Source organism: Salmo salar, chromosome ssa14 (genome assembly GCF_905237065.1).
Source record: "Salmo salar chromosome ssa14, Ssal_v3.1, whole genome shotgun sequence".
In the NCBI taxonomy this organism is placed as follows: domain Eukaryota; kingdom Metazoa; phylum Chordata; class Actinopteri; order Salmoniformes; family Salmonidae; genus Salmo; species Salmo salar.
The window spans coordinates 57,399,452-57,411,949 of record NC_059455.1 but is presented as its reverse complement, the minus strand read 5'-3'; the positions used below and the strand labels follow the sequence as shown (position 1 = coordinate 57,411,949).

Sequence of the window (12,498 nt, the reverse complement as noted above, 5' to 3'; positions counted from 1 at the left end):
AAAGACTAGAAGTAGTACATTTCTCCTAAACCCTCAACCATGAAAGATTATCATGAATGTAGTTCATGTTAGTTCTGTGTGTGCTGTTAAGGGCAAGGCATGCTGCTTTGTGCGATGTGTAGGGGTACGAGGTGACTAGGCAACAGGATAGACAATAAACAGTAACAGCAGCGCATGTGATGTCTTTCGTCTCTGACTCATTGAAGTAGAATCCCTCATCCAAATTGAGGTTAGTTATAGCTGTTCTGATGTCCAGAAGCTCTTTTCGGTCATAGGAAACAATGACGGAAACATTATGTTAAAAAAGTTACGATCACTGCAAAAAAATACACAAAATAGCACAATTGGTCAGGAGCCTGTAAAACAGCTGCTATTCTCTCCAGCACCATTCTCTTTTTCATTCACTTTGGAATCAGTGTTGCACACAGATTCCCATTCAGCACAATAGCCATCAACTACAAGGCAGGAAAGAAGGATATAATGCAGTTTGAGACGGTTGCGTGTCACGGTGGCATGACGAATGTGGAAAAGAACAAATTGAATGTCAGTGAGTAAGATGCATTTGTATGCAAAATTGGCGAGACTGTTCAGTGAGCAAGCCAGACAGACAGCCTTGCATGTAATCAGCTAGCAAATCCACTTGTGTCTCACGCGTTGTGCTGCACAGTATTGCATAGGGCCAGGCCTCTGCTATTGTCTCCGAGCACTGGTCCACATGAATAACCCTGCATGTCCACATTAGCACGGGTCACCTCCCATAAGTATAATCTCTCCATAAACAGCAGCAGCAGCACATTCGCCAAATAAATGTAATTTCCACAAAAGCTCACTGCCTCGCTCTCCCTCCCTGTCTTTGGGCTCTCTAAATCATTCTCAAAATATCCTCTGCCTCACTCTACCTTCTTGGCACACTTTCCATTATTCTATCAGCACTCCATATTCTCCATCACTACTCCTCACCCCTTTCTTTCAATACCGTTCTCCACATTTTTATTTTTCTCCATCTCTATTTGTCTCCCTCTGTGTGTTTATCTATCTATTTATCTATCTATCTATCTTCCCTATAAATAATCTCACAGAGAAGATCAGAAATCTCTCTACCCAAAGTGTGTTGGGGCTCCCCTCTCCTCCGCCACCACACAGTGCCACCACCTCTGAGTTGCTGGTCCTCCACCCACACATCTTCAGTGGGGCGGTTGAGTAAGACAGCAGCTCCGCTCCGCATTGATCATGAGGAGCCCCCATGCCTCTTACTCTCAGGGAAGCTATTTGTCAAGGTGATCATTTATTTTGTAACACCGGATATGGTGAGCCAACCAGGCAGGCAGGCAGGCAGGGAGGGAGGGATGCATGCAGGCAGTGTTTTCTTTATTTGGTTTGGAAGCCTGACAGACTCAATTTCATGTCTCAAATCGGGTTCACAATATGTCATACTATGAACGCACATAGCGCAATAACACACTGAGGTTCCACCTTTCATCTTGTTTAGGAGGCAATGGTAGGCCGATTTTACAGTAAGGTGGGCAACATTTTCACACCATGGGTTCCTTGCTATTCTCTCCCACACCTGTGCAAAGTACCTGCATGCCCTGATCTCCTGCTAAGTTATGATCCTTAGGAGCGACATTGAGAGTGATTGAAAGCCACATTATTGTTTTGATCATGTTGAACATTCAATTAAGACACTACAGTTTGTGGTTGTGTCCCAAATGGCACCCTCTCCCCTACATAGTGCACTACTTTTGTGTACTATATAAGGAATGGGATGCCATTTGGGATTCAGCCTGTGTCACTGGCAAGGCCAACACCACTCACATGCGCTCCTCAAGATGTTCCACATCTCCCCTCTCTAATTGGCAGATGGCCTCAGATGCGAGATGATTTAATGGCCTGCGTGTGTGTTTTTTCCTGCTTCAGTCAGCCATTAGCAGGGACATTTTTAACGAGTTGGCTTAGGCATGCCGCTGTGAGCCGAAGCTGGGAGCAACTCTTTCTAAAGGAGATGGAGGTAGATAACTGTGCTGCAACTCCGACTGCTGCAATCAGGGCACTTCTTGTATCTCCAACTTTTGTTAACGGTATCCTAGTCTTTCCTTTTCAAACTAGTCTTCTCTTTTAAAGCCGTGCTGGAGTGGCCTAAAGCCTACGGCCTATAAGGCTTGATGGCCTATCAGTATTCCTGCCATAGCCTCTGTGGATTTGTCTGCTACCTGCAAACTGGGTCAATTTTTGCATTATTCTACAGATACTTATCTCAGTGTAGGAAGATATTACAAACAAACACACACATGCATACACACACACACACATCCCACACTGAGGCACTCATTGGAGTATATTAAAATAAAAATATATTCATATAAATGTTATATTAAGGTACCGATGTGCCAACACTTGATGAATGATTACACCATACAATGCCTAGGCATACTCCTCACGCTGTGCAAGTCATTCTGGATAGAACACACGCCAAATTAATAATGAACAATGATAGATAATACTAATACAGAATGTGACGCTCACAAACCTGCAAAATCCTCAGAGCACTTTGAACATGCACTAGCGATGCTAATGAGTCTCCTCTAATATACCTCTCCTCTATTCAGATTCACACTGACATACTTAATTGCTATCGCAACCAGAGCTGGTTGGAATTTTTACGAGGCGTTCGTTTGCACTGTTTGTTGTGTGATTGAGATACCTTGATTATAAAAAAACTGTCTGTAAGCCTCACATGCTCAGAATCCTTAATTGATTATCTTTCAGGTGCATTCAAACAACTTTATCCTATGTAATTATCTTTCTGTACCTTTCAGTCTGGGTATGTGTCCCAAATGAGACCCTATTCCCTATATATAGTGTACTACTTTTATCAGAGCCCTATGGGCCCTGGTCAACGGTAGTGCACTATAAAGGGAATAGGGTGCCATTTGGGGCACAACCTGGGTTTTGGAGGTGAATGATGAAACAGGAGCAGATGGGGGGTGGTAATGAGATGCACACAAAAAAGGAATTGAGGGGGACAGGCTGGCCATCAGAGACAGTAGAAAAATAAGAGAGAGGGTGGAAAATAACCAAGTATGAGATCGAGAGAGGCCATACAGGGGAGAAGCCAGTGTCTGAGGTGAATATAAATGGGCGAAAGGAGGAGGAAAACAAATAGAGAGAAAAAGAAAGAGAGAGCAAGAGAGAGAGAGAGAGAGAGAGCAAGAGGTGGGGTGAGGGGAGAAGATAAAACAATGTGAGAATGATGGATTCAATGTAAAATAATGAGAGGACAGAGGCACCAGATACCCAATCGATCTCTGCTGCAGAGGTATTGAGTTAGAGGTATGGAGAGCTTACCTACAGTATTGTAACATACTGTAGTAGGATGGAAGGGGGACAAAGATGGCAGACAATATCAGAATGGATTGCATTCAAATACGTAGGATTGTGTGTAAAATGGAGAGAGAGAGAGAGAGAGAGAGAGAGAGATAGGGGTTCATTGATGACAGATACGAGTCATGGTGGAGGAAGAGATGGACAGTGAGAACTGAGTTGGCCATATTAAATATTCATATAGAACACCAGGGTACCCACTAACATGGTGGAAAGGAACATTACAATAACACAGCTACCTGTTATTGGCTATTATACTGTGTGTGTGTGTGTGTGTGTGTGTGTGTGTGTGTGTGTGTGTGTGTGTGTGTGTGTGTGTGTGTGTGTGTGTGTGTGTGTGTGTGTGTGTTATTGGCAATAGGCAAAATCCGTAATTCACTGTGGAAATAGCTTACAATTTGTGGAAGGGGAAAATAAAGTTATGGCATAAACATAAAGACTACTTTTTATGCTTATTTTAAAAAGGCAGTGGGCATTAATCACACAATTGACAGAATGATTTATACATAGGCCTATCAATTCACATATGAATCCTGTAAAATAGTCACACTTCATGATTTAAATTTGGAATATTTTCGTTTCACGTTTTTAGAAATTTGGGATGATCAATTCCTAATACTGACATAATACTGTCGTCAAATTAGGTCCACAGCAACAAATAAAACAAAGATGATAGTCTGTCCTACTGTATTACGCCCATATCTGTAGGCTAGTTTACTTACTGTAAATTTGAGCTGTTCCAATAGACGGCATGTCGGTCGTTGGCTCGCGTCAGGTGCAAATGTGAAAAGGCGAGCGCTATTAGACAGAGGTTGGTTGCGAGAGCCATAATCCCACTGTTCCTCGTTCTCTCTAGCCTACCTTCTTCGCTCTCAGTCCCTCCGTCCCAAACAGCAGGTCGCTGTCAACATCCCAGCGGTAACACAACCTAGTTGAAGTTTCCAGCGACGTTTGGAACGGACGAATACTTCTTCAGCACTAATTCCATTGCGACTACAAACCCCAATTCGGCATCCTCCCCAACCCTATGTTTACTTACTTTGCCTGCTGCGCACTTTGAAGTCACTGTGCTTTGAGTATTCCTTTTATGTTCCCTAATCCTCTCAACAGACTGAAAACAATAGTGTTCACAAGGAGAAGTGATAAGGCAAATTAGACTGCAATATTTGACAATGACAACTGAAGTCCCGTGTTGATGAAACGTTGCAAATCACCTCAATGTAGCCTCACATCAAGACAACCTTTCGTCTTGGACAGGCACTGCTGGCGTTGAAATGGTATCATCAAAGTTCGTCAAAAATGTGTTTACATTATCCTCCTGTTGCTAGGTTTCCTTTTTCTTTTCGACTGTAAATGTAATTGTCTACATTGTCATTTGAAATGAGTCTCGACTCAGTCAGTGTCCGTTGAGACTTTTCGGTTTCTACCTGCCGCCGCTTCCAGAAGGGCCACACGCTGCGCACCCGTTGACTCTACAATCCCGCTTTCTGATAGACAAGACGCGCTCGCTCTGTCCATCCAGCAGCCCCGCCCCACCACCACCACCGTGTGTGCGCGTGTGTTCAATATCCTAAAGAGATTTTAATGAACCTGTTCACTTTCATCAATGGTGGATTTTAAACCACACTTTTTGGCCAGTGAAGTAATTACTATTCATTTAACTATTTTAGTCATCACTGTGTTTGATTAAATATGCACATTCTGTAGGCCTATTCAAACAGATTTGATCATATCTTTGGTGTAACTTTCATAAAAGTGGTTTTGGTGATGTGAGGCTTGATTTAGTCGCCTTAATGTGGGTGTCTATAAACTGTCCTTGAGTATAGCCAACTAAATCATTTGTATCTTGTGTTTAGTTCTCACTGAGGTTCAAGTTTGAAATACTTCATTGCAGAAAATTCTAAATGCCAAAAGCACAGTAGGTCTACAGCCCTACTTTCCTACTCACACCCCTTCTCTCATGCCCACACACACAAACACACACACACGCGCGCACGGACAAACGCACGCACACACACACTGTCTATTTTGCTCTCGTTTCCCTTCACTCACTCTCCCCCTCTCTGTTGTTTTTGTCAGTGATGACGCCTCTCGTGAGTGCCCTCCAGGCATGTTGCCGTGGTGACTGGGAAAGGGGGATGAAAGAGAAAGAGAGAGTAGGCTACTAACACTTTTCCCTAACTCTCCCTCTTCTCTGTCGTTGCCTCTGTCTGTTCTTACTATGCCAGATCACTTGCTACTACCATTTGCATCCCTTCACCCCTCACTGCATCTCCTTGGCAAATCCCTCCATCTATTCACCAACATTCTCTTTTGTATGTTCTACACCTCATATTGTATATACTGTCAATGGCGATCCGAAAATATTGAAATTGATATATTTAATATTCACATATTCCTATTTGAGAAACATGAACCCTATAGTAGCCCCTATACATGGAAGGGTAGGCCTATGTATGCGTTTGAGACTGAATTTCTCAATGTAGGCTTTGTACGTACATAGTATGGGAGAGGGAGGCATGGTCTCTAGTGGATTTCTTCATGTCATCAATAATCAAATGTGATTAAATTTGATGTGTTGGGATGTGTTGCGGATGTGCACATAGCATGTTGTTCTTTCAACGATGCTAGGCACTGTAAGGCAGACATTTGTAGCCTTACACTAGAGTAGGTTGTTACCTTGTTTACTCTATTTGCATAATGATTAATTCATGAATGGTACCGGTATGGACACATTGATTATTTAGATAATATATTATCATCACTCTATCTCTTCGCATTCATATATCCTCATTGGCTTATTATTAATTTACTAACATAATTAATATACAGAGAAATATATTTTTTAAATGTTTTCCTTTGTTTCTCATCCATTTTGTCCTATCTCTATTTACCACTCTTTTTTTCTCTATTTGTTTCTTTCATTTCTTATCTCACTAAATAATATTCATATTTTAAATTCAAACACCAAAGACCCACTTTGAATGAAGTGTTCACAGAATTCTGGGTATGAGGGGATCCAAAATAAACACATTTAATGAGTGTAACCAACCATTATTCATAAGACAAACAACAATATTTGGTCAAAGAAAGTTTAGGGAGGAGGAGAGAGAAAGACAAAGGACACCATAGCGTGGCTGTTATGATTATTGGCAATTAGGAGGATGGCAGGTCTGAACTCCAGGTGGGCCTTATTGCTCAAATCAAATCAAATGTGCCACATGCGCCAAATACAACAGGTTCACCTTACTGTGAAATTCTTACTTACAAACCGTTAACCAATAATGCAGTTTTAAGAAAATAAGAGTTAAGAAGATATTTACTAAATAAAAAAAAAGTAATTCAATAAAATAACAATAACGACCCTATATACAGGGGGTACCGGTGCTGAGTCAAATGTGCGGGGGTACATGTTAGTCGAGGTAATATGTAGGTAGGTAGGTGAGGGTGGTGCTTAACCTGATTTGCTCCAGCAAGTACCCAGCTGTACAAAGGGCTAATGTGATTGTGAAGATATCGGCCAGGGATAATGGCATCTGCCAAGCCATCAAGAACAATGTTCTGTATTGTCAGGACATGGTGAAAAGAGAGAAAGAGAAAGTGAATGAGTGGATGAAGGGTGAACCTTCAGGGAATGAGCTGGGGATAGGATTGTGGTGAATGAAAAAGAAGGGAGAAGGGGAATGGGGGCAAGCTGTATGTCCTAACAATATTGATGAGAGATATCATAACAGAGGCACGAGACACATGAACAATAAGTGATTGACTTTTGTGTGTGTGTGCATGTGTGTGTGTGCGTGCAAAATGGTGGTAGCGTGTTTGCGAAATTGAGGTAGAGACAATAATGGAACAATGGCATACAAACATGGGGAAAAAATGAAATAAAGGAGGGCAATCATTGCAGCGAGGGTCATCATCACCAAAACATGATGGTCCCAACGGAGATGATTGAGAAGCAAGGGGGATGAAAGAGTCAAGGAGAGGGATGTCTAATGATAGCAAATCATGTTTTAACAGTCAGGAGGTGGTAGGGCATGGGAAAACGCCAGAACAGATGCACTTTCAATGGCATGAAATATTGAAGAGAGGAGAGGAACAAACAAGAGATGGAAGAGCAGCATGGGTCTGATGAAAAGACAAAAAGTATAGTGTGGTTATTAGCATGAGTGACGCATGGAGTATTACAGTAGAAAGAAGGGGGGAAGAGAAAGGAGGGAGATGAGGGGGGATGTTCTAAGGTATTGTGGAAAGTCTTAGTGCTCGCTTACCATTGACTAAAAATCAATAGAAATAATACCACATCTCATTGCTAGCTGGATGTATAACGGGGCGGCAGGTAGCCTAGTGGTTAGGCCAGTAAGCGAAAGGTTGCTTGATCCAATCCCTTAGCTGACCAGGTAAAAATCTGTCGTTCTTCTGAACAAGGCAGTTAACCCACTGTCCCTAGGCCATCGTTGTAAATAAGAATTTGTTCTTAACTGACTTGCCTAGTTAAATAAAGGTTACATTTAAAAAAATATTTTAAAAAATGGAGCAGTACCTTGAAAATGTGATGACGCTTACATAAGCTATATACAACAACACTTGACAGGTACAGGAACAAATATTGACAAGCATGATGACAGGCTGTAGCCTGGAAGCCATAACATCTACTTGAGAAAACTGTAGGGTAAGCAAAACAACTTTAGGAGATGATAGTTGACTGTACCGTACCTCAAGTATTTGGTAGAGCCAAGCGTGCATTTCTTTTTATAGTGCTTCTCTCGTTAAGCCTCTGAGAATTTGTTATGTATAAAGGAAATGCACAATCAACGACAGGGTCAATATCTAGCTCCTCCCAAATCAGCAGTCTCAACTGACCAAGGTTGTGTACCAAATGGCACCCTATTCCCTGTATAGTACACTACTGAGCCCTATGGGCCCTGGTCAAAAGTAGTGCACTATAAAGCATAAGGTTGCCATTTGGGACGTCGCCCAAGCAACGGGACGACAATCGATTACGGAAGCAATTAAGTATGGTGCTCAATGAATCCATAGCTGTTTCTCTTTCCTTTTCACCTCCTTCCATCACTCTCTTTATTTCTCTCTCTCTCTTTCAAATTCTCTCTTTTCATCAATCGATAACTGTGGTGTGTAAATATACTGTAATAGTTTGATAGTGAGCATCCTCATTTCATTTGGCATGCTTCTCATTGTCTTGAGGTGTTGATGGTACAGTGGAGTACATTTTGGATTGGCTGAGTTGCACTCTACATCCTCTTGTTTCACCACCCAACACTAATGAGAATCTATGAGAAGAAAACTACGCTGGCGGAGTGAACTCACTGGCAGAGTGAATCAGAGTCAAAGGCAATATTAGTCTAAGTCTTCAGCATCACAGCCTTAGGGCCTGACTGGAACCTGGTTTACTCCCTTGGACACTGAGTTATAGTGATAGAACATCAGCACCAAACAAGAATAGAGACAGAATAGAAATAGTCACCTAAATGTAGATTGTCTCTTAATAATTTGAGATATTTTTGTTATCCATTCACAACCTGTTAACATCCTATGTCTAAAATAAAATAATGATATTCCTGTAGCATCCATTCAAACAACAACATGCCGACTAAACTCCAAAGTGTCACGTCGAGGGTTATTTTTCGCCTCTTCTCTCTGTAAATATTAGGTCAAAAGTTGAGTTTGAAATAATGGAGCATGTGACCATTTTCTCTGTGAGGAGGAGATATTGCTCCTTAGGAATTGGAGCATTTTAGACGTCGATGGGTGTGAGGTGCATTGAGGCCCTCAGGTAGGAGAGGAAATGTCGCAATCCCTATCAAACTGGGCTTGGCATGGACATCAACCTTTCCCCGTGTGCTTTTGGAAGGGGGACACTGACAGAATTATGGCCTTACATTTGGAAAATAAACAGCTTATTGGGCTTTAGTAAGAGAGATTATATAAGAATATGACACAGCAGGTTTTGGATCCAACCACTAAATCACGATTTGAGAAGACATGCCTTGAAGGGCAGCAGTTCACTGTCACCTCCATCAAGGCTTAGTCCATTAACCCTGTCAGAGCTGATAATCAGGTTTGATATGCAAGGTATAATAAAGTTATAGTCAGTATGTAAGATGTGCAACTTCCAGTAAGTTACTATCTATATGTTGGTGGTTAGGTAAGGTTGCCATGAATATCTAGCACAAAAGCCTGTGGAATCTATGGCCTTTATAACCCTGCTCTAGATCAATCCATTCCCCTCAATCGGATGTCTGCATGCCATCAGAGAAAAATGAAACCCAGTCCAATCCTTCACGTGGCCCATGGTCGTACCACGTCATATGCCTGGGAACATCGCAGGGTGGGCTGGCAGGTCTACAGTACAATGGAGGGTCAGGAGTTTAATCATGAATTTGGTTAGGTCAACCATCCCTAGGTGCTGGACCAATTACAGCCAGCGATGTTCAGACACTCCACCGAAGGAGAGTCAGTAGGTCAGTCTCGGCCGTCTTGCACATTGTTCCTCCTGCGGGGCTGGAGGAGCTGACTGACCTAATTAACTGTCTGAATAATTGCCGATGGGCTGGCGTGGGGGCAGGGTATGGGGGCGCAGCAGCCAAGGACGGGTGGTCAATGGCCTGACCGATATGAGGAGTTTGCAGCCCTGCCCTCTCAGTCTCGCTCATTGCTCAGCCGACCGGTCAATGAGTGGCCCAGGCGGACGGCCGTGCGGACACTGGTCCGCTGTAATGAGGTCTCGTGCTTTTTGTGCTGCCTGGCCTGCATGGTCCCTGTCTGATGGATAGATGGCTCACCCAGCCTCTCCTCTCCGACAGGGATATTGACCCTACTGGCTGTCTGTGGGCCAGCCGGCTGAAAGCCACAGTGCAATATCTGCCTCTATTTAATCCCCTTTCATCTACCATCTATTGTGCTGGTCAGGGTGAACGACAGGGGGGATAGCCGAGCCGATGCTCAGAGAGCTATTTTAGGCAGGGGACCAGGATCTCTCAATTGTAAGCACTTGTAAAGGGGCAAGTGCAATGCCTTGGAGGAGCATTATTAGGCAGTGGTCTAGTGGTATATAGCAATGAGGCTATCAGAGGGGTTAAGTGTTCACCAGTGACACAGCTTGTATGCCCTATCAGGCACCACATTGCCAATGACTTCAGTAGTATATAAACATCTGCAGAGATTCAGTACATAGACAAATAGGCTGTCCCAAATGGTACCCTTTTCCCTATATACAGTAGTGCACTACTTTTGACCTGGTCAAAAGTAGTCCATTATAAAGGAAATAGATGCCATTTGGGATGCAGCCATGGACTTAAAACTATGACAGCCATCTTGGTTGAGCATGTTCTCTCCTCTAATGAACTAATATCTGCAAGAGCAGCACTTAATACAGTAAAGCCCTTCACACTTCATTGTTCTTTTTCGCTTTATCGTTGTACCAAATTGAATCGCTAATAATGTGATGAGTTTGCTAATGCTAATTAAGGTTTTGAAAGAGAGCATGGTAAAAGAGTGAGAGAGGATTAAAATAATGTATGAATAAAGAGGATAAGATGTAGGATGAAAAGAGATATTCGAGGAGATATTTGAGGAGATACATTTACTTTGCAACTCTCCTGTCAAACCTTTCTGAAAGATAAAGGTTGTCAGGGTTTTTTCTCTGATTGAGGATGTCTAATCATTAGAGGTGTTGTGAATCGCACCGAAGCCGCTTATTACCATCATCAGCCCTCGATAATTGAGATGGAGGTGATCCACTTCTGAGCCCTGGGCAGAGCGGTTGTGTGCTTTTGATTTGGCTGTGAAGAGGTGCTTGTGTTAAAGGCCACATTGCAGTCTTTCATTAAGACAATTACACTTTCTAGCCCATTTTGCACACCAATGAATACATTTTCTGATAATGAAGTTGCTTTTCTGTTGTTGTTGTTTCTGAGACAGCTCCAGAAGTTAAGTAGCTATGTGCCTCGCTCAGGGCTTACTAGATAGTTAAAGAGAAATAAATAATTTTCAGCCTGAAGAGAAAAAAAACAGTATTAATCATAAAGTCTTGGCAAGAGACTTGATTGATTTTGTAACTTGCCCCGACAAATTGCAAAAGTTCTATTTTAAACTCAGAAACTACTCTGAGTTTCACATGTTGTTTGAATTTATAATGCTTGGAGGCTTTTGAATAGTGGCTCAAAAACATTGTGGCTGCCCTATCGGCCCTGGTCAAAAGTAGTACACTATATCGGGAATGGGGTACCATTTGGGACACACTTTAGGACAATGAATACACTTGGTTCTGGATCAGTTAGAGCTATGACCCCAAACTTCACTCACTGCTTCCTGGAAAGTGGTACTCTAGAACCCTTTTTTGTTTTTGCCGAGGGCCCGTTTTATGGCAAACCATTCAGTATTAGCATTTTCGAAAGGGCAATCGAGTCAGAGCGTCAAAAACAGTGAAAGGTCACCAGGTTTCCTGCCTGTTAGAACCTCCACACTCTATCAAACTCTGCCTAGCTGCCACTGAAGGGCTCCCGCCAAATCGAGAGATGGCTCTGTGTTCTTGCCAGTGACATTAAAAGGGTCATTTATAGCACTTCAACTGGAAAGGCCTGATCACGCTGAACAAGGGCCTTTACACTGAAACCTCACGGACTCACACACAGTCTACAGTGGAAACGAGTTGGAGAGGCTAAATCCCAAATGGCCCCCTATTCGCTATATAGTCCACTACTTTTGACCAGGGCTAATAGGGCTCACCAGAGGGCCCTGTAGTTCACTATGTAGGGAATAGGGTGCCATTTGGCACACAACCATATGTTGCCATTTGGAACGCAACCATCATACGCCTCCAGACAGCTGCAGGACTTGGCTGTGACCTGGCTGACTGGCACCGAACCTCGAGGGTAGAGAGATGGGTGGGTGGAGGGTGGTAGTGGTGGTGGTGCTGGGGGGATTTCTCTCTAAGCGCCTGTCTCCCTTCCAGTGAAATCGGCGATGCATGCCTCTTCGCTCGTCGTGTGCTGTGTGGCAAAGCTAGCTTGGGGCCCCCACGGAGGCTAGTTCCAACAGTCGGGAGAGATGTGCTTACACGGATCAGTTAGCTAAGCCTGGAGATCCAAAGGGGACCCA

At 43.1% G+C, this 12,498-nt stretch overlaps 1 protein-coding gene across 1 annotated transcript in view; it reads right to left on the bottom strand.

Moving 5' to 3' along the window:
- The window catches only part of LOC106570106 (ephrin-A3), a 95,450-nt gene extending 90,592 nt beyond the window's left edge, over window positions 1–4,858 (bottom strand). Inside the window, exon 1 of the mRNA XM_014142114.2 lies at window positions 4,104–4,858. Within this exon, the coding sequence (XP_013997589.1) occupies window positions 4,104–4,210 (107 nt within the window). The 5' untranslated portion in view covers window positions 4,211–4,858. The remainder of the gene's footprint in view (window positions 1–4,103) is intronic.
- Between the last annotated feature and the right edge of the window lie 7,640 nt (window positions 4,859–12,498).